We start from the raw sequence: 23,858 nt of genomic DNA, 5'->3' as shown, positions 1-23,858 counted from the left end.
AAATATTTAATTATTTGATTATTCAGCAATTCCTAAGAATTATGCAAATTATTTTAGATATATGTTTCATAAACAATTATTTAAATTATCTTAATTGCAGATATTATCTATTTTAACTATAAAATCTTATTATATTGTAAAAAATTTATCTACTTTGTTTAATATGTAAATATACTATTTTTTTTTACATAATTGTATTGTAAGATTGTATGCAAGTGCTTTTTATATAAAATATATAATAACTTTTATAGTTCTTCAAATTCAAAATCTATTAGTATCTATTAAATTAAGAGCCAACCGAATATCGAGATCTCGACTTCAAACTACAAAAAGAAGATAAATGTAAAATTTATTCAATAATATTTCATTTTATCTTCTTATTGAGTTCCAGTAACTTAAATATTAAATTCGGTAGGCTAAACAATATTAATTGAATTGAAATTTTCTTCTTCATAAAAATTCTTTCATCATAAGCTATAATATATATTATAAAATAAAATTTATAATCTAACAATAAACTTATTTCTGGCAGTTTTTCTTTTTACATTTATAAAAAATAATTATTTTATTTTTTATCAACAATTTACATTGCTGTCTCCAAAGGCTGACTTTTGCTTCGTGTTCCAACTGAAAGCTGTGTCAATTCTGTTGGCTCATTTACCAAGAATACATCCAAATTAGTCTCTAACAAAACTTCACTTTTTGAACGTAAAGGTTTTTCTTCTCCAGTATCCAAATTAGTTTCTAATAATACTTCGCTCCTAGGTCTATCTTCATGATAATGATAAGGATGAGGTGGTATTGGAGGATTAAAATTTGAAGCATATTCCGGAACAGGTTCTGATGTCTGACTTGGAGTTAATGTTGCATTATCATAACTGCGTTTTGAATCATAATCCATTGGACTGTAAGATACTGATGTTTCAATGTCACGTTTCAATTCACTAATTGAATCAGTCAAGGCAAGGCTAGAATTCAATGGAAGAGTAGAAGTATTAAGATAAGAACTTTCATTAGTAGCATCAATAGCTGCAGTTTCGTCAGTGGTAGTTTCTGTAGCAGATTCTATAGGCCATACATTGGTGCTCCTTGAAGTAAATGTGGAATGATTTCTAAAACCTTCATTACGATAAGTTAAATCAAATACTGGATTGTCTCCGCTTTGTGAGGCACCATATTTTTGTGTATTACTTTTGAAATCACTTGTACTTGGAGAATATCTTAAATTATGTGCTTCATATACATCATAGCTTTGATTATCTTCCATAGAAGAATTTAATTGAGATTTATCCATTGAATCTATGCTTCCGCCATTTAACATTCTTCTATAATCTAATGACTTTGAATTTAAAGTGTCTGTAGAGTGTTTTGTCTAAAAATATTTTTGTTAATAATTATGTTAATATCATTATAGAAAAATATAGATCATTATAGAAAAATTGATTGAAATAAGAAAATATTTACTGCAATAGGTTTGCGTCGATATGCAAGTTCAGTAAATCCAGATGTAGAGCCAACTGATCGTAAAGAATGCAAAGATTGTCTGATTGAATTTCGTCTTTCTAATCTTTCGAGATTTCTTCTTTTTGATTTAGATATCCAAAGTGCAATAGCTGCTGTTAATAATACTAAAGCTATGCCAGCTGATCCTAACACAGCCACTGCAATTATATCTTTTCTCCAAGATAGCGGATCGATATTTACTCTAGGATCTATAATAAAAAATATATTTTTTAATATATATTTTCTTAGAATAATAACAAATAATAATATAATATAATTAACATACCAATTTCACAAATGAAAGGACTTAACTGATTACAGTAATCAATTTCAATACTTTGATAAGTGAAAGTTGTGCATTGATCTACTCGATCTAATTGTTGTACCCAAGCACGATCTGAATAATCATATCGAATCTGTTGTTTTCGCAAAAATTGCCAAAGTTCCAAATAATTACCCATAATGAATGGCATAGATGCGTTCACAGACTAAAAATGTAGGAATAATTATAATATAATTATAATAAATGAATTTATAAATTAGATAATTAAATACATCAAAAGTTGAATTGATGACTCACTCTACAAAATTCTCGAGCACTAAAGAAATCCATGGGGGCACCAATATATATATAGCACGTATCGCCTACCAAATCCCATGCTGGTGGACATTTACCATTTAAAACGGATTCATTATTCATGTGAAAAGGTTGATAATCAACTTGTAATAACTCTGGAGAATCTCCTCTATCTTTAATTCTACCAGCTACTGCTAATGTTTCATTATATCCCCACCAATTATGTCGTGCATCTATATGAGATCTCCATATTTCTAGTTGCCTGTGTAATTAAAAATTATATTATTATAATTTTAATATTCGATAATTAGAAAATATAAATATAATGTTGATATATAAAATATAACAATATAAATATCTAAAATTATATATACTGTGATCTATTTGTTGTAAGCATTTCATAATCATTATCTGGATTGAAGAAAACATTATCTACATATTGCTGGCCAGGGGTTCCAGCAACTACTGTACTGCGACCATTAGAGTCTACTGCATAATTTCTAAAATCATTATTTATAGATTATAATAATCATTTTTTATAGAATTTATAAATGAAATTTATTATATTAAATAAAAAATAAAAGAATGAAGAAAATGCATACTTATAAAAACCATTGTGAGATGTGCTTTGATAAATAGGTAAACGAACTCCATCAAATCCAGAAATTTCCAAAAGATGTGCACCAAGATTGGCATGCAAATAATTAAGAGTCATGTTACTAACTACTTGTTTTAAAATAATATTATTATCATAAGGAGCATTATTCTTTGTAAAATAATTCCTAAATATAGTAACTTCTTGATAAGGACTGCTTTGACGACCTTCCACATATAAAGCAGGTTTATTAAAATTTTCTGCAAAAACATTATTATGAATCCATCCTTCCAAAGAAGTCGCCGAGCCTCTAGAATCAGCTCGAATTGAAAGGCCGCCTTGATTTTGTCGAACAGCATTGTTCTAGAAATGAAAATAAATACAATATAATTAAGAAAAAATAAAAAATATTATTAAAAATATTGTAATAAATATAAAAATGCTTACTCTAAAGAATAAAGATTGTGTATTTTGCACATCTAACCATACAGCTGATTTGCAAGTTGAAAAATTACCATATAGTTTCTCACAATTATTCATGAATTGATTATATTCAAGAGTCATTATAGCATTTACTTCACCAGCGCTAGCATATTTAATCGCTCCTTCACGGCAGTTAGATATCACAGAATAAGAAATATTATGTTGCACATCACGATCTAAATATGGAAAAAAAAACATTAATATTCTATATTCTAGTTATATATTATTATATAATATTATATATTATATATTATATATTATTATATATTAAGTTTACTTACTGAATCCAATAGCAGAAATTGGTAAAGTAACTACTTCTGCTATAAATCCATGTACATTACTTGCACCATTAGCAAATAATCTTATACTAAGACTTGGTCCCTGAGTTCTAAATAATTTTTTCTCATTAATACTATTAGCTTCCAAGTGACCTATACTTTTAGCACTAATATTGTAAATATCTCCATCATATAAAGTAATTGTATCTGTTCCACCAGGTTTTGCAGTAGAGTTAAATAGATTAAATTGCAAAAGCCTAAAAAATAAAAAGTTAAATTTTAAGTAATTAAGTATAAAAAATTAAAATGATTTATATGAAGAAAATACAAACCTAAATCCAAAGAGTTTTGCTCTATAAGCACTGCGAAAAATTTTAACACAATTTACAGGATGATTATCATACTTATAATAAACTATAACTCGTTCTTCCAGAATAATTTCCTTAGTAGTATCACAAATATCAATCATACTGAATAAATGATAAGGAATACTAAGATCTTTAATTGGCGTAAATGAACTTTCATCTGCCTCGCGACCTTCTCCCGTTATTGAAAGTATATTCACGCCATTTCCAAGTACATTATTAATAGTATTGAATAATAATTCAATCTACATTAAAATAAATATTGCTAAATAAATTAATAATAGTAGTATAGACATTTATATATATATGAATGTAGAAAAGATTTCATTTAAAAAACAAAAAAAAATTTAATACAAACCGTATGAATCGGTGATATTACGTTAATTCCATGATAAGCGCTATGAGTAATATTAACATGCGTTATTATCGGAGATTTCATGATTGTTTGCAAAGCAGCTGATTTTTCAAAATGTAAAATTCCAGCACCGATAATATTAATATATTTTAAGATCGATTCAACACGTCTTACAGTTTCGTGAGTTACAACATCATGAATACGATGTTCATATAAATGATGTTCAAATTCACTATTGGCAATTCGTATTCCACCCCAGTAATCATACATATCATCTAAATTTCGTTTTCCACAACTTATGAAAATGAATTGACTATCCCATGTACATTCATGTTGGTGTCCATATAATTCACTATTTAATCTAATTTGGCAGTCTTCTAATTTTTCTTCTTTTCCAGTACACTAAATTAAAATATCTGTTAAAATATCTTAGAAAATGAAGAAGCATAAGTTTAAAATATTTAAAATTTTTATACCTGCAGTGGTTCTGGCCACGACCAAACGCGTATTAAAGAACCAGGATGAAGCTCATATCTACGATCATAGGACACATAAACATTAAGTACATCGTAGCCTAATTGTCGACAGGCTACTTGTGCATTTCTTTCCGTAAATCTAGTGTCACATAAAGGTATCCACTGTAACGTTGTTTTATTAAAAAATTCCAAGAATCCTATAAAAATATTTAATATTTATTTATAATAGAATATTAATATTTATATATGCATGAATGTATAGTAATATATTTATTATTATATTTAAAATTACCTTCATTATATAAGGAAGAACATCGTCCATTTTTACAAAGACGAATAGTTTCCTCAGACATGAATTTTCCATTTCTTCTTAATTTTTCGTTCGTTTTCGAATTATTAACATCTTCACGTTTCATTGGTTTCATTATGATTTCATGATCAGGTGCTCCTATAGCTTTTAATGTACCAAGAACAAGAATTCCAACGTTAGGAGCGAATTCCATAACAACATCTGGATAAATGTGTAATGTAGCTTCTGGCATGATTGTAATGTCTGATTTTACAATATAAGGCTTATCTCTAGCATGAATAGATAAATTTTCTATTATGCGTCCACCTAAATTATCTAAGTCTACTTCTCTTGCAATCTGCCAGGATGCAGATACCGAAGAATCAAAAGTATTATTAATTAAAAAAGGTCGATAATTGGCAACTGCATGATCATTCCAATCATCAAAATCGAAAATACTTTGTCTACAAATAAATAATAATAGAAAACATTTTAAATAAGTAAATATATATAAATATTTATTTTATATGTATATTTCATGAAATAATTAATTACCTTATTTTAGTATCATTAGCAGTTCCCCACCAGTTCTCCGTCACATCGACTTCGTTATTAATTTTAGCTGTTCTAATGCCAGCCAATAATTCATAATCTAAAGAATTTTCACCAAATAAATTTCTATTTATTTGTACTTTTTGTATACCATGAAAACCAACAACATAACTAGGACTATTGTCTGTTCGATGTGCGCCCATACTAACTAAATCGTAATTATTTCGTTTAATTTCATTTTCATAAAAGCGTGCATCGACATTTCCTAAAATTTCTGATTGACTATTTGCCTTGAATTCCACCATATATATTCCGGTATTATTTTCAATATAATTGTAATTAATCTTCATTTTTTTCTCCATTCCTTGAATAGAGATTAAACCAGTTTTGCATCGATTTCCCTCAAATCGATTATAAGAAATATTTAAAGTAGCATAGTGTCCATCAACTATAAAGCCAAATTGCTCGTTATTTCGCCAAGTATTATTATCAAAGTATAATGTGTGCGTAAAATTTTCATTGTATTGCCATACATCAGGTAAAAGTATTTCAAATCCTCCTCTTTTGTTTCTTTCAATTGTACTATCTTGCATTATCCAATGGAAGAGATTATTCGAATATCTTGCATCACGACTGAATTGATATATTCCTTTACCATTGTCCGTAATTAAACTATCATTAATATGAATTGCAATTTCAGATATATTATTTTGAAAAATATTCCAATAGGGTGAATATATATAAATAGCTTCCTCTTGATTATGAGAAATCTCACAAGCAACCAATTGTATAGTTTCATTTGCTTTTCGAAGAAAATGATCGCCAATTTCATTTAAATATCGATTGTAAAATGATGCAATTATACCTTTCTTGTTATTCTTTATTTTAGATTTAGTTACTAGCAATGTTGGAATAGGACCTTTTACAATTTTGCTTCGTATATCCTATAAATTATAAATCTTTACTTATTTTTTAATATTATTTTTTAATGTTATAAATTTTTTAATATATTTATTTTATTATATTGAATTATATTTATATTATTAAATGTTTAATATGTTAATTTTATATATTATTATACCTGTATTGGAGCTTGAAGAGACGTAATAACAAAAACAGCACCTCCAAGTGCATTTATGCCACTATCATATTCTAGAATTACAGCAAAAGAAGTTGATGTTACAGGAAATACTGCCAAATCACGTTTTAAGTTCCAAGTTTCATGACTAAGATCAACATATTGTGAATCATGTAAAATAATTTGTTCTGTACTACGATTTTCAATAGGATTTAGAAGTTGAATACCAATAATATATCCCGGTGTACACTATAAATAAAATAAAGAAATTATATTATTTTTTTTCAAAACAAGAAAAAATATCTATCCTTTTGATAAATAAACTTACTTTAATAACAATACGATTTTGAATAGGATCACCAATAATTTTAGTTGTTATTATATATTTAGTTTCTTCATTAGCCAACTCAATATTTTGTACATGAGGTATAACATAAGGTATAATTATTGGATTATACGATAAATCAACTAAATCTGGTACCCGCAAAAACCATCCTGCGAATTCTCTTTGTTGAACTGCAGAAAGAGCAGGATTATGTCTTATTCCTGCAACTTTATTGTTTTCAATTCGAGAATTAATAATTTCCATTCCTAATTGTTTGAAACTGATTCCACTGCCTCCATTTCGTGAAAAATCGCTATTTCTGACAGTATTTACAGCATCCGCTGAATATATATCTGAATATAAAATTCCTAAACCATCTTGTAGATTGTCAATTATTCGAACATTATCTAATGAATGTCTTGAAAAATCGATTTGAAGAGCTAAAAATCAATCATTTTTACTTTATAATATAAAAATTGTTAGATTATAACACAAAATATTACCTGGCTTGAAAGAATTAGTGGTATAGTCGAGCAAGCCTGCTTTTTCTATTGTTACAAATTGGAGATCACTTCTCAAAGCTAATGGTCCCAGTCGTAAACCCGCCCATGCTGCTTCTGAACATCTGACACCTACATCATTCTCGTGAGTACAAGAATTTTCAAAATTCTGCTCTGTTTCCGCTTTACATTTTGATATATCATTATCATCCTCGGTACATCTAACATTACTTAGAATAATGTCTTCATTGATACCAGCATTTGGAATTTGAGAACGTTCCATAAACCAATTGTCAGGATCTAAAGTGAGACCTAATTGATGACAGATAAGAGCTGCATCTCGAATTGTCCAACCATAATTACAAACTGTTCCCCATTTTTCACCTATTTTTACCTGTAGGATATAAATTAAACTTATTCTATAAATCAATGTCTGATAATTTTATATAAATAAATTTTACTTGTAATCTTCCTTCGAGATTTGTTTTTCCTCCAAGAAGTCTCACAGATGCAAATTCCATTTCATTTATTTCATTGAATCCTTCATTCATAAAAGTTTCGTTAACTGAATCCGTAATTATTTCTTCTTTCAGTGTAAATAAAATATCACTTGGTCGTTTTCCATGGGCATCTAATGATCCAGCAACCATCATGCCTACAGCTGGTGGAAAATGTAAAGTGACACCAGGTTGAAGAATCAATTTTCCACCTGGTCGTACGTTGATATCTCGTTCGACAATGTATTCACCAGAACTTAATAATTCAAGACCATCAACTTCACCACCAACTAAATTTGTACCAGGTGTCAAGAATCGTGGTACAAATGTTGGATTTGAAATAATTGTATTGGCTCCTGGATTACTACTATGTAGCAAATACGGCAAATATTCAATTTTAGCAAGATTGTATCTGTCTTTTCTGAAATGGAATAGCATATTAAAAATTTATTAAAATTAAATTTTTATAAATAAATGGAAAAAAAATATAATATAAACCTATGAAACAATCTTTCAAATATTTTATTTTCTTCAGCAAATCCAAGCCAATTATAAGTACAATTAATAATTTTACTTTGATCCTCTAAATGCGAACCAATTTCATATCGTGATTCAGGATTATGTAAAATATTACGAAAAATTTCGACATTGCTTGATGAAACAACAACTGCAGCTGCAACTCTGGAACGCGGAATTAATCTGGATCTTATAGTATTGCCATTATCAAATAATTCTCGAACACGATTATCTCGCAAAAAATTTCTTGTGAATAATAATTTTTGTACATCGCTATAAGGTGAAAGTCCAATGTTGACTACAAAGGCGCCACGATTATTATAAAATTCATTATATCTAACAATGATATCCGTAGGCAGAATATTAAATTCTTCATAAAGTGGATTTTTGATTAATATACAACCATTAGATTGTTCTCTAAAGTGATTATATTCTATTGTTGCTTTTAAATTGAGAACAGGAAACAGTTTGATTCCAAATTTTGCATTTTGTACGAAAGAATTGTGACCAATTTGAAGTCTCAATAATCCTTCATTGTGTCTCCAACTAGATTCCACTTGCACTGCAGTTTCAGTGCTACTATTGAACCAATTACCCGTCACATTCACATATGAATTACCAGTTGCATTTCCAACCTGTAAATAATATGAATATTATTTAACACTATGGATATTTATTTATATATTATTATATTATATTATATTATATTATATTATATTATATTATATATTATTTAATGATATATTAAGTCTAAAATTTACATATACATATATATATATACATATATATACACATCTAAATATATATACTTACTAGAATGCCAATATCTTTGTTTCGAAATATCTGTGAATATTCTATTATAGTGGTTTGATTAAAATAAAGATATTCTGTTGTTAAACTATCATTTAACCATACTGCAAAACCATAACCTTGATTGGAGGAAATACTTGTGCGGGATAAATTGCGATTTCCTCCTGTGAGTGTAATATTCACACCATCTCCCATATTAAAAGATATACGACTATTTGTAATATTCACATCCGCGGCACCACCTAATACATGCACACCAGCTAAGTGTTTATTGCTAGATACAGAGGTTTCATGGATATGTAAGGCTGATCGTAATTTTTCTATTGCAATTCCTCTTCCATTATTACCAGCTATAATACTTCCAGTCACATTAAGATCGCAGATTTTTTCTAGAATAAAATGTGCTAATTTTTATAATTATTCTAAACAAATATATAAAAATATTTCTTTAAATCATAATTATAAAAATTTAATATTATTGGTATGTTTAAAATTTTTTTAACAATTTACAAAAATTCAAATCTTTATATAACTAAATATTTTATTTTATTTGAAAATTCTATTAAAATTTTATTTTAATTATTTCATGATAATTTATTAAAATTGTTTAATTCTTTGAAACTTACTGTAGCCTGAAGATAGACGAACGAAAACAATTGTGTTTGTGCGTGGTTCAGCAATAAATTTTATATATAAATTCTGTCTAGTTGTTGTAATACTTTGAGGCAGAGTACCATTTTTTACTTTTATTCTGGCTAATAACTTTTCTGTTTCACTTATGCCATCATAAATTTCCATCATAGCGCTATTATTTCTATCAGTTTTCATTTGCAAAAAATAGATAGTCAACACATGTCCTGGTCTCGTGAAGATATGCTAATATTAAACCAAATATTACATTTTTGTATATTTTTAATAACTAATTATAAAATAATTTATAAATTCATTTACTTGTGGGCAATGTTTTATATTAGGCGCATATTTGCTTTGTTCCATAGATATTATAACGGGAAAGGTTTGACTAGCCGTAGTTGGGAATGTGCATAAATCGAACACTTCTGTACGATCTAATTTTTCATCGGGTCGTTCATCAAAATTAACGTATTTAATTCCATCAGCACCATTGTCCAATATATTACAATCATTAATACATGTCATTCCAGATGAACTATTTACATAAATTCCATATCCTATAATTTAAACATAAAATAATATTTACGATTAATTAATCAATATGATAGTAAATTTAAAATTACCTCTATTGTTTTGAACAGTACAGTTATTAATAATGACAGGAGCATCGGGTTTAGTAACATTAATGCCTGTAAAGGCACTGTGAAGAACTGAAATCGATTCCATTTGCGGTGGAACACCTTCAATATCAATCGCGGAAGTAACATTGTATTCTCGGCCTGTTCCTGCATGTCTTTAAAACAAAAACAATATCAAAAATAAATTCGTTAAATTTTAAAAACTAAAAACTAAAAATTAAAAACTATTTTAATAGAAATGCTTACTCTATTATAACGTTTCGTAAAATTGACTTTGATCTTCGTATATAAAGTGTATTTTCTTGGATCAATGGTCGAGTATATAACGCTTCCTCAAAACGAATACCTCGCCAATGTTTTATCGCCTTTGTGGTTCCATCGTGACGAGGTAGACAAGATATTCCCAAATCAGGATGATAATCTGAAATCTTATGATATTGATGCTCCTTCACTAACATATACATTTATAAATTCAGTTAAAACTTTACCACAAACACCACCACCAAGTTGTCTTTCGGACCATTTTTCGCAATTCATTAAAGACATCTCCGTGCCTCGACAACCCGGTTGTTCATAAAGTAATCGTGGCTTTGCAGGCCATTGTCGGTCCAACCACGACCACCATCTTCCACCTTGAAAACCTAGCTGTCTGCATGCCGTTTCTAAATCAGCTCTGGTCCAACTGCATATTAATATATTAAGATATCAATATATATATTAAGAATAAAAATATTTATATAAAATATTTATATTTACATAAATGAACAATGAATACTTACTTCCGAGAATTCGTGCATACAGCTCTCCAATCACCACGATGAAAAAGTTCTAATCTACCTTCAAATGGAGTTGATCCATCGACTAACCGTATCAAAAGTGGTGATTCGACGGGATGAACTTGATTATTCGTTTCTACTGCGGTTAATACAATTGGCGCTTGTGGTTCTCCCTTAAATCAGAATTATGATGTTATCTCCCTTAATGATGTTATCTATATGTATAAATTTGACATTTCTTTCTATTCGCATTCGAAATAATAGATTTCAAATTTGATACTTAATGCTTGCTGTATATCTTTTTGACATCAATATTATTTAATATTTATTTAGTATTCCACTTTTTAATATTCCAAATTTTTCAAAATTCTCCTAAATTCTTGTTAATTTTTTGATTGATATTAAATATTAGACGTCTGATTATCTAATTCAATATTAAATTGTCAAATCACAAGTAATTTCTTTCAATTTCAAACCATCTTTTTATTTTAAATAGAATTTAAATATATTTATAAAGATACAAAATTTTAGCCATAGATTAGCCATAGATTGGAAATAAATTTTTCTTTCTATTTCTTTTTTATTTTCTTAAGAATTAATCAGGAAACTTTACGGTTGATCCGTGATTAAGAATGGTTCACGCGCATAAGGTGAAAGGAAGATCTCATTTGAGTCCAAGCATAAGAGGATTAGCAAAGTCAGAGGTTAACAATTCAGGCCAAGAACTGCTGTTTGATCTGTGACCCAAGACGCACTGCGTGATGAAGGCGGTATAGCATAGAGCTGATTCATTCGTTCATATTACTTTTTTTTACAGTGTGCTTCGTATTATGTTCTTTAATCACCTTAGCTTATTAGTTATCTTCTTGATAGCTTTTGCTTGGTCTCATGAAAACGCTAAATTAGAAATCCCTCGTTTAAATAGACTACTTGCATTCGTTTTCTTTTAATCTCACTAGAGGTTTTCTTTGCTACAACATCGGTGAACAATTCTACCTTTAAGCCTTTAAATACTTATCAGATATACATAATGCGAGGGTATCATTAAAAGTAACAGGAATTTCTTTACTTTCAGTAGTTTACTTTCAGTGTATTCATTTATGGGCAAAAAAACAGAATTCTAATTTAAAATATAAATGGTTTTTTCTTTATTTCATATAATGGATTAGTGTAATTTATTTAAACAAAATTATTAAAAATGAAAAATTAGTTTTCTTAAAAAAACTTATAATTCATATTCATATATTTATTCTAAAAAATATATCATAATATATTAATAGATTAGAGCATAAATAGAAAAATACTTTTAATTATTTTTTTAATATATTTATTTTAATATAAAATACCTGAAAAATTTCAGTATATCTATCTAAATTATTTTCGAAGCCTTATCTATATCTTTATCTCACTGAAAAAACTGAAAAATCTAAAAAGAAGATAAGATATAAGATCAAGTTATAAACGAACCTTCCATTAGTTCCAATTCTCTTTATTTCAATAAGTATTTGTTTTTCGACGATTGGAATATTAATGCCTATTCTGTGCATCAACCTGTATACTTACGTACGTTACAAATGCAATCCTACATTGTCGCTACGTGATGCGAATAAACTAACAATCAGCTTAACTCATGTGTTTCTGGAATTTCCGGTCATTCAGCATCCTTTGAAAAAAAAATATTTTATCCCTCAAATCCCTTTTTTTTACAACAGATTTAAACATATCGCGATTTTTTTGATTTTATAACTTTAACTTTACTTTCGAATCTGTTTTATGGAAAAAATAATGAGATTAAATAATTATTTTTCATTATTTATGAAACTTTCTTCAGTCAATTCCTTCTTTCGGAAGAAAACAGGAAGAATGGAGATAAAGTGAAACTTAAGAACATAACAAGAAATGAAATAATCTTAGTATTCGAGTATTCGAGATTCAGGCGAATTCTTAATATCAGAAAGATAGATTTAAAGCATATACTTTTACAAGAAACTAATTGTACAGAATTCATTCTAGATAACGAAAGAATATGATCCTTAAATGAAAAAATTAGTCTATTAAGATATTTTTAAATATTTAATTATTAAAAATAATTAATAAATTTTTTGTCTTATAATATAAAATTGCGTATATTATCATATTATTATATTATTCAAAATATTTAAAATCAATTGTAATACGTTTAATTACTAAATATAATATTAATTATTTATGAGAATTATTATGAGAATTATTTAACTTAATTACTTAACTAAATAATACTTATGAAATTAATATTGTAGCTCAATAAATGATTAAAATTCTATAAACCATATTTTTTTGGAAAATTACAAGAAGATAAACGTAATTTTTTATCATTTATCAGCACCATAGTAATATCGATTCTGAAAGATACTATATTTGTATAAAAATAAAAATTATGAAGAAAATTATTAGATATTAATTATATGAATAAGTTCGAAAAAAATTGTAAAAACCCTTTCTTGTGAATTATGGCGAAATTTAATTGGAAATATAATCATAAAATTTTCTTGGAACTTAAATTATCACTATTCGTCATTTGTGGCATGTTCATAGTAACACGTGTATACCATGACTCACATTCATTCAACGTAGCATATTCATATATTCATATAAATATTCATAATAATAATTCATATTTTTATCACTAGTCAATTTATTCTTTTGTAATATTTGTAATTTTTTATTTCAAATTAAATGATTAAATTTTCTATTTTTTTAAATATATGTATTAAATATATTCATTTATTGATTCAAATAATTATAATTTATTTCAGTAATATTTTATTTTTTTAAATAACTTTATTTATAATTATCTATATTATAATTATCTATATTTTATTCTATTTTATCAATAAGTTTTATGTTATATATATCATAATAGTATGAATTTAATTTAATTATTATTTAATTTTATTTAATTTTTTAATTTAAAGCATTACCTTTGCAGTTATGATACCACGAACCGTGATTCCGATCATGGGACCAAATCGGATCTCTACTCCTGATTCTATCACGAGTTCGCCCTCACGTTCCACGAACAAATCTTCTCGCACCAGATAAGGACTCTTTGATCTTTCCAATAATCGTTGGCCCTGAACAATGTGACCACCATGTAGTTCCGTAAGATCGTCATTGGAATTACTGATATTGATGAAAGTCGGTTCAGTGTAATAAATTGACGTTTGATCAAATCCTTCTTCTGACTGTCCATAAACAGTCAAAAAAGTTAGTAAAAAACATAAAACACGCATTTTTTTCAACACCAGATTTTCTTTTTTAATATAATATAATTATTATTAGATAAACTTTAAAAAATCACTTGAATGATTCATCATTTTAAAAAATAAAATTCTTCGCACAATATTAATCACTAATTTTGTCACTAATTAAGAATAATAATAGGTTTTGATTTTTTACATTGTTTCTTATTTGGTTTAAAAGTTTCATTAGATTTTGGTGACACTTGTTGCAACATTTTAATAATTCTACATACACTGTCTTTTAAAAAGATAATGATATTTATTTAAAGTAAAATCAAAAATATTAAGTACTTTGTTATGATTTTCCTTTTATGAATCTTCGTTATTTATTGTGATGCTACAATACATCAATAAACGATGATTCGATTTGTTAATCAAATAATCAAATCTATACTTTCACTAAATGTATCATTGCAACGATGTGTCGTTGATTATTATCAATACAACGTTTTTAATATTTATAGAGAAACATAATAATATTTGGATAAATTTTTAATTTCAAAAAATTTAAAAAATTATTCAATATTTTATTAATCACATTTAAATAATTTTTTAGTTATTTAGAATATTTTTACTTTTCATTGAAAATTTCTTTTGATTAATTTAAAATTTTTAATTTAAAATTAATTAAGTTAAAATTAATTAAATTAATTTAAAATTCACAATTTTTTCTCAACATAGTCAGTTTAGATCTTATAAATCACAACCAAGATTTATTCTTGCGCGATAATACTGGAACTTTTACACAAATGCAGAACTATACTGTATTTTAAATTCGAGCGTTAACCTTTCTCTCGTTGTGCTTCTTCACGCGCGAGAGATTGCAGCTCGACTGTGGCGACTCGGTTACACCGCTGTTGTTAGTCTCCCGTCATGAAAACTTTTTACCAATCACAATCTGAAAGACGCCGTTTATTTTTATGTATTCTAATAATATAATAAGAAAATCTATTTACTATTTTTTATGTATTACAGTTTACATCAAGATTCCTCCAAAATTACATTGCAATGCAATAAATATTTGAAATTATACTTAAAATAATAATCATTCAATAATATTAAAAGATTTTGTGTAATTTATAATATCAGTAACGAACAAATAAATGTAAATTATAATTTATAGTACGATAATCACCTAGCGTCATATTGGGCGCGGTTTAACTGGTTTTCAATTCGTTATATTCTTGTAGTTTCTCCAATGATCGCATCTTACCTCGCGTCGTTCTCCAGGCCCACTGTTCCTACCATAAGGAACTATAGTGTTATTACTACTACCACCTACTAACGCTGAAAGGTAAAGGTTGTCACGTGACATGGTTGAGAATAATACGTCACGCAGGTTGTGAAACAGGTGAGTTCCTCTTGAAGCTTAGAACCTGTCTTTATTTTAATCCTTTATAACTTGAAAATTTGGAATTCATTATATCAATTATATTATTTTAATATCTAAATTTTAAATTAAATATAATTAGACATTAAAATAAATTTATAAAAAAAATTACTTTATTAGTCTAAATATTTAAAATACTAATTTATATATAGGCATATAGGCATATAGACATTTTAAATAATTAAATTATTTATATTTATATGATTCTTATAATATTGATTATAATGCTTTTTCAAATAATTTTTAATTCGTAAACTTTGTAAAATAATTTCAAAAATAAAATATTATTATTAAACATAATTTTAAAACTTTATTTAATTAAATTAAAGCAATTTATATTTTAAACATGTTTTATATTAATATTAATAAATTACATATTAATAATGATTAATATTTTTAAAACATAAAAAAATAGATAGAAAAGAAAAGAAGATAAAATTCTTACTATTTCTTCAGAAAAATGATTTCGAGTATAGATAGTAGTTAGACAATAATGGTACTATTTAATGATAACAAATGTTGTTCAAATCAGAAATAAGATAGATTTTATATCTATACGATATTTTCATAATCAATCATGCAAAAAATTAATATGTTCTTTATGATTTAGAATTATATTTAATTTAGGTTTATTATTTAATTAATTACATAGATATTACATTAGATATTAGATATTAATTATATATAATTAATTGTCGTTTATTTAGATAAAAAAATAATAAAATTAATCAAATATCGGAACTTTTTTGAAGACATAAATTTTACAAAATATAAACAAGTATAATAAGAAAAAGACACAGATAGAGTAAAAAATTAAGCGCCATATGTATAGTGCTATAGATGAAATAAATATAAAGATCAAAATAGACTAAGAATTGATCATCAGAGCCATCTTTTGAATGTTTTTAGAATACTTTGGACATTCGAAAAATAACACTGATAATTAAAATTCCCATTTTATCCGCTTTTTAAAACTATCTTTAGTATTCAAAAATAACTCTAATAATCAATTCTTATTCATTTTTATTCTCCTATTTATATTTCTTTTTTATATTTGTTTTATCTATTTTAAAGATGGTATTGATTTCTTAATTTTTGTCTTTTTCTTACTATTTATTTTATTTATATTTATTTTATGCTAAAATTTATATGCTTTACAAAATTTTATTAATGTTTTATTTATTTTATTATTTTTATTTTTTTTTATGAAATTTTATTTTATGAAAAAATTTTCATGAAATTTTCATGAAATTATCGATATTTTATTGTCTATATTGCATAAATATTAACATTTGTAATTAATTAATAATAATTATTAATAATTAACTATAATTGTATATATAAATAAATTTAGATATATAATATATATAATAAAATTTAGATTATATATTTAAATAATAATAATTTTTATATATAATTTTTGTATAATATATATTTTATATATATTTTTTATTTTTATTTACAAATTACATAACTGACATATCATCAATATGTCATTAGATGATAGGTGATAAATCTATTTTATATCTATATATTCTATAGTTTATGGTAATGTATTATCATATAATTTATGATATATAAACCGGTGCAGTGCAGGTTATTTTATTTTTTTGCAATTTAATACTATATAAATATTATCATACAAATTAGATATATTTAATATTAAGTTAATAGTGAAATAATTAGTTAATCTTTAATTCTAATAATTTAAATATTTGAAAAAAATTTTATCAATATGACATCATTTTTAGCTGATGTATTAATTACAGCAGGTATGTATACAAAATGTAATATATGATTTAGTCAAATGTATCATACTAATTATTAATAACATTACTAATATGAAAAATATAAAATATAAAATTAATTACGAAAAAGTTTAAATATATATAAAAAATATATTATTAATTCGTATATAAATAAATAGTTGTGATTTTTATTTATATTGCAAAAATAAAAAATGTGTTTTATAAAAAATTGAAATTTTTTTTATTAGGAAAATTAGAGAAAGTTAATTTACATGAAAAGATATCAGAAATACAGAAAGAAATAACAAAATTAAAATATGATGTCAAAAATTTCATGGATGATAATTATGTTGAATTTACATCAAAACTTACAAGAGATCAGCATTTGGTATTAAAAGGAGAAAAATTACTTGAAGAAATGAATGCATTGCAAAAGAGAATAGATAATCATGTATGTTTAATAAAATATAATATTAAAAATATAAAATATAAATTGTTAAAATGTTATATCATAAATTACATCATATTTATTTCAGGTCAAAATAGAATTATCTGGTTCCACAAAAGAATTAAAAACTCTTTCTCAAGCATTAAAAGAATCAAATATTATGTTACAACTTTCTAATCAACTTTTAAATTTACATGAATGTATTAAATCCATTAAAAATTATCAAGAAGAAAAACTATATGTGAAAGTAGCTAAAACATTATGTCACATGCAAACTACTTTATATAATTCACAAACTGATTTACGTGATCTTGATATTTATACAGCAATTGAAGAAGAATATTTAAATCTTTATACATCCTTTTTATCTGATACATCGTTATTATTACATGAACGAATTTGTTGGATAGGTATTGATGATCAAAATGCAAAAGCTGTTACATTAAGTATAAAAAATGAATTTGATGATATACAAGATTTAATTCAAAGTTTGCATTATATTGATAATCTCTCAAATTATTTGCATAAATTCTCAATGACTCTTATGGATTATATAATTAATCCAATCATTAATGATGATTGTTCTGTATATGTAATTGATGAAAAAGTTTTCACAGTTGAAATATTTAAAAAAAAGAAATCACCTGGTTACAAAAGTGTATTATATAATTTAGAATTATTGTTTAAGTTTCTTCACCAACATTTTCAATTTACAATTTATGATGATGAAACATTCTTAAAAGAGATACAACCTCATTTGCTTGAACAATTATCAACATCATTAAAGAATGATTGTATCTCACGAATTACACCAACATCAAGCGCCGATTTAAAAAATTTCACACCTATTATCCAAGCAATCAATGATTTCCAATACTTCTTGGTCAAAATTGGTAGGAAATTTGTAAGTTTTTTTTTTCATTTTTTTTAAATTAAATATAATTATAACAATCAATATTCAATATTTTAGGTTTTATTACAAATGATCAACTTTTTTTATCAGAATATACAAAAGATATTGATAAATTGTTTATAAAAAAAATTTGTCAAGATTTATTAGCAAAAGCACGAAACATTATGAAGAAAGATTTACATGATTCTATTATATATGAACCACAGGCATGTTCATTTATATTACAATAAAATATACAAATTTAATACAAATTTTTATTAATTTCATATAAATTTTAGGAACCACTTGAATTTTTAGAAGATATAGACGATTACAATGAAATAAAAGTTAATAAAAAAATTAATGACAATACTTTTCAACTTCCAAAATGCCAAATAAGGTATCAAAATTATTTCAAAATTTTTTAATTAAATTATTTTATTAAAAAATTTTTAATAAATTATTTTATTAAAAAAATTTATATCTCGAATTATATTTTAGTAAAAATGCAAAAGAAATCCTAGATCTCGCAAGAAATATTTTGGACGAAGCTTGTTGTAGTTCGGATACATGTGCGATACAATTATTTTATACATGTAGAAACTTTTTTGAAATGTATGCAGGATTGGTACCAGAACATCATCGAAAATTTTTAGAAACGATACCGCAGCAAGTTGGTAAGAAACAAATAATTTAATAGATGAACAAAGATAAAGATAATACCTAAACAAAGATAATATTTTTTTTTATTTTAATCATATGTATGTTTTATCTAGCTATATTTCATAACAATTGCATGTATCTTGCACATCATCTTCTTACATTAGGATTCGAATATAAAGACAAATTACCAAAATCTTTGCAAAATCTTAATTTAACTTTTGCGGATCAAGTACTAGTATTAAGAGATGTTGGATCATCATGTTTCTTAGAACATATGAAATACCAACGAAATATCATTTTCGATATTCTTAAAGAATCTGGTTAGTATTCATTTATATATTTTAATATATTTTTTTTTATATTTTTTAATTAATAATTTAAATGCTTTATTTCAAATAAGGTTTATCTGCATTGGGTCAAACTTCTGAATTGCATCCTAATACTGAACGTGCAATGAGACAGTGTAATAGACAATTGGAATTACTGAAAACAGTTTGGCTAGATGTATTACCTGAGAATATTTATTGTAGAGCTGTAGGTCAGTTCATATTTTTTGTTTTTATATTTTTTTTTTATATTTTTCAATATTTAATTAATTGATAATTCCATATTTTAGGATGCATTATGAATTCAATGATCGAAGATTTAATAATCAGAGTACTATCTGTTGAAGACATTCCAGCTGATGTTGCAACTGAATTGGTAACATTATTTAATTTAATTGTTAAGCGTGCACCACAAATATTTCCGGTAAGTTTACGCCAAAAAGATATAACTTTTTCTTATTAATTTCTTTATTAATTTCTTTATTAATTAAATAAAAACTTTTATTAATTCAATCTATATAAAAAATTACATTAAAATTAAAACATTTCGTATGTAATGTCATAGAAGAATTCTTATAAAATTAAATTGGATAATACTTTTTGAAGATAATATTAAAAACAATATTATATTTTTAGGATCATCAAAAGATTTATCAATATGTTAAAAAATGGGAAAAATTTTTAGAACTAATTCAAATATTAGGTGCATCACTTAAAGAAATCGAAGTTAGATGGGATAGTGGTAAAGGACCACTAGCACAAGAATTTACAGCATCCCAAGTTAAACAATTAATTAGAGCGCTGTTTCAAAATACTGAACGCAGATCGAATTTATTAGTTAATATAAAATAATATTAAATTCAAAAATGTATATATGAAATAAATGATTTGCATTTATTAATTTTTATAACAAATTATCACTAATGTTAACAATTGATATGAAAAAATAATATGATTAAATTCATTTTAAGTTATATTTGTTACTTGATTATATTGTTAATGTTAACATATCTTTTATTTAAGATTTTTAAATTTTGTTTTTATATTGTAATACTTACGTTAATACCCCAAATATTACCGAAATTATTAACAGGGTATAAAAATGTATAAAAATCATCATTTAAACATTTTTTTCATGTATTCATTAGAATACAAATTACTACCTATTAATTATGTATAAACTTTGAACAATATACCAATGATCAAAAATTGCAATTATTGCAAAATATTTTCAAATTTTTTTATCAATCCAAATAAGAAATCGATAAATATTGAAATTTTTAAAAAAGTAGGCAAGCAGGCAAGCAGGGTGGCGGATAGTAGTGAGAGCAAATCATTTAATTGATATCCAATTTCATATCATTTACAGCAATGGCAAACATTATTACCACAATTTCCTTCTTTCATTTGAGTATCCATAATAATAAATACTCCAAACTTTCCAAATGCAATACTATTTCTGCACATATATTCCAAGGCCATAGTTTGAATTATCTATAATAAATCAATTTTGCAGCTTTTTAAACTTTGATTTTGCAAGCCATATAAAAATTCATAAGGCAAAATTGCACAGTTCAATATATACGAGCAGTAGTGTGCATTTGGCTAAAATTGGCATTTTCCTTGTAATTTTCCATTTTTTAAAATAATATTATTATTCATTAATCAATAATGAACATGTCTATAATAAATGATAAAAAATTATAGACAATTAATATTAAATGTTAATAATAACAAAAATTAATTATGAATGATTTTATCTTTTTATAATATAATGTTAAATTTTTTTTAGCTATATTTTCTTCAGTTCTATAATAAGAAACTTAAAAAAGTACACAAAAAAAAAAAATAATAATAATAATAATATGTAAAAAAATTATTTGAAACTATAAAATATATATAATACCCCAGATTTAAATAAAATAGAAATTGTATATATAAATACTTTAGACTACTATTCATATAGCTTGATTCAAATTTCGTTCATGATTCATTTTCATGTTATATAAAGTTTGCAATGATTTTGTTTGTGAGTAATGGGTAATGTTTCTGAAAACGATTATAAACTGTAGAACTAAAGTATACTATACAAATGGTATTGCACAACTTGATCTGCAATGGTAGTTCTTGTCTATATACAGGTCGCTGCGTAGATTGGATAGAAATGTAGTCATCAGGATGGGCTGTTGATTGGCCCACAGTTCAGATTGGCAATGCAGTGTAGATCTTTTATGTGCATTCACGAAGATGACGATGACTGTGAACATGGAAGTGCAAAATAGAACGTCACATAATTTTCGCCTTTATTTGGCGAATATCTTTCATTAATTGAAAATATATTTTTGTAATATATATTGCACAATATATCTGCACATGCAATAAAATTCAGTGCCAATTGATAACATTATCATGCTTCTTTTTTTAATATATATAAATATTTTTTATGCTAAAAATCAATGATTTAAATTTGAACATAAATCTAATATTTAGATATTCAATATTCATCTACCTAACAATATATTTATATAATAAACCTAAATTTTTTATGTTTGTTTAAATATAATTAAATTTGTTTTCATTGAAAATATAGACAAATCAATTGTTATTGTTACATCTTTGTACAATTCATTTAAGAAATTAATTTCATTGAATTTATGTAAGTACAATATAACTTTACAAGGACTGGGTATTATTAATACCTGCCACGACCAGCTGGGGAACGACTTCGATACCTTGATGTGCCAGTGCCTTTGTTGGTATAATAATCAGCATTTGGATCTCCACTATTATAGACATCCTGTGTATATCCATCTCGAGTAACATACCCACTGGCACGATTAGTCATATAATCTTCTCCATAATAGTCTCTACTTCTACTTCCACCACCCTTGCCTGCATAATAACCTCCATAATCTGCATACATATTATTTCCTCTATAATTGAATGCAATAGAGGCAGCAGAACCATAACCCCTAGCTGTACCTCCTCGATTTCCTCTGAATCCTCCCATACCACCCCTGCCTCCACCACGACCCCTACCCCGTGAAATCTCAACTCTTAATTTTGCACCCATAATCTCTGTACCATTCATACTGCTGCAAGCAAGTTCTGCTTCATTCATATTTAAAAATTCGATAAATGCAAAACCTGGCGGGTTAAATGCTACCCAAACTTTGTTTAGCTTGCCATACTTTTCAAATTCTGTTTGAAGATCTTCTTTTTTTATACTTTCATTTAATCCACCGACATAAACACGCGTATATCCTTCTGGTGTCATTTTTACCTAAAAATTCAGAGGTACACAAAACTGTTTTTACACTTAGAGAAATTTGTTAATATATATAATACAAAAGGAGTACAAATAGTGTATGACTATATATTTTAATTTTATTTCATTATTAAAATTGTTAATGAAATGATATAATTCGATGTATTAAGATAATAAATTTTCACAATGGATTCTGTACAAGCTATAAAACAAATCTTGAATAGTAACATATCAAAGGCTTGCGCGCCAATGATTTCACAGATAGTTATTAACTTCACATCAATGTACTTACTTGTACTTTCCCTTATAATTTTTAATTCTTAACTAAATTTCTCGAAAAATTGAGTAGAAAAAGAATATCCAGTACGTTGTTACATACAATCAATAGGGAAGAATCAACCGGGGTTCACAGTGCACAGAAACTGCATCCGATGTCTTGGCGTCTCCAACCCAGACGCCAAATGCACGTACAGTCTGCTCGGATAAATTATTTTATTTTAGGAGAATATACAATATGAATAGAAGATTTCTCTCATTTGAAACTTTTCTCTTGATAAAGTATGCAATAATTGTTTCTAAGTAAATTATTTTAACAT

General features: G+C 25.7%; 3 protein-coding genes across 4 annotated transcripts; 1 reads left to right on the top strand and 2 right to left on the bottom strand.

Annotated features, from left to right (window-relative positions):
* Positions 1-441: 441 nt before the first annotated feature.
* On the bottom strand, positions 442-15,803 carry LOC108003374 (protein bark beetle). Its single transcript, XM_028669505.2, has 27 exons — positions 15,663-15,803; positions 14,207-15,425; positions 11,250-11,419; positions 10,959-11,152; positions 10,717-10,891; positions 10,456-10,625; positions 10,151-10,389; positions 9,826-10,075; positions 9,203-9,588; positions 8,372-9,024; positions 7,838-8,294; positions 7,380-7,770; positions 6,880-7,316; positions 6,555-6,800; positions 5,477-6,417; positions 4,925-5,385; positions 4,633-4,829; positions 4,160-4,558; positions 3,769-4,046; positions 3,440-3,693; positions 3,123-3,334; positions 2,683-3,038; positions 2,455-2,580; positions 2,084-2,342; positions 1,790-1,991; positions 1,465-1,712; positions 442-1,372 (listed from the first exon to the last, which is right to left on the bottom strand). Exons 2-27 carry the CDS (start codon positions 14,516-14,518, stop codon positions 584-586), a joined length of 8,802 nt encoding a protein of 2,933 aa, XP_028525306.2. The 5' UTR covers positions 14,519-15,425; positions 15,663-15,803; the 3' UTR covers positions 442-583.
* LOC108003376 (centromere/kinetochore protein zw10 homolog) lies at positions 15,739-21,209 on the top strand. 2 transcript variants are annotated; one of them, XM_028669506.2, is made up of 10 exons: positions 15,739-15,878; positions 17,914-18,116; positions 18,202-19,006; positions 19,084-19,232; positions 19,305-19,405; positions 19,507-19,682; positions 19,782-19,988; positions 20,069-20,206; positions 20,285-20,418; positions 20,631-21,209. In XM_028669506.2, exons 2-10 carry the CDS (start codon positions 18,000-18,002, stop codon positions 20,844-20,846), a joined length of 2,043 nt encoding a protein of 680 aa, XP_028525307.1. In that variant the 5' UTR covers positions 15,739-15,878; positions 17,914-17,999; the 3' UTR covers positions 20,847-21,209. The 2 variants fall into 2 exon arrangements, with proteins under 2 accessions (XP_028525307.1, XP_016921068.1); XM_017065579.3 differs by lacking the exon at positions 15,739-15,878 and adding an exon at positions 17,463-17,689.
* On the bottom strand, positions 20,445-23,731 carry LOC108003382 (RNA-binding protein Rsf1). Its single transcript, XM_017065593.3, has 3 exons — positions 23,555-23,731; positions 22,694-23,277; positions 20,445-22,251 (listed from the first exon to the last, which is right to left on the bottom strand). Exons 2-3 carry the CDS (start codon positions 23,269-23,271, stop codon positions 22,224-22,226), a joined length of 606 nt encoding a protein of 201 aa, XP_016921082.1. The 5' UTR covers positions 23,272-23,277; positions 23,555-23,731; the 3' UTR covers positions 20,445-22,223.
* Between the last annotated feature and the right edge of the window lie 127 nt (positions 23,732-23,858).

Source organism: Apis cerana, linkage group LG4 (genome assembly GCF_029169275.1).
Source record: "Apis cerana isolate GH-2021 linkage group LG4, AcerK_1.0, whole genome shotgun sequence".
Taxonomy (NCBI): domain Eukaryota; kingdom Metazoa; phylum Arthropoda; class Insecta; order Hymenoptera; family Apidae; genus Apis; species Apis cerana.
The sequence above is the reverse complement of the archived record's forward strand: the minus strand, read 5'-3'. Positions and strand labels throughout refer to the sequence as shown.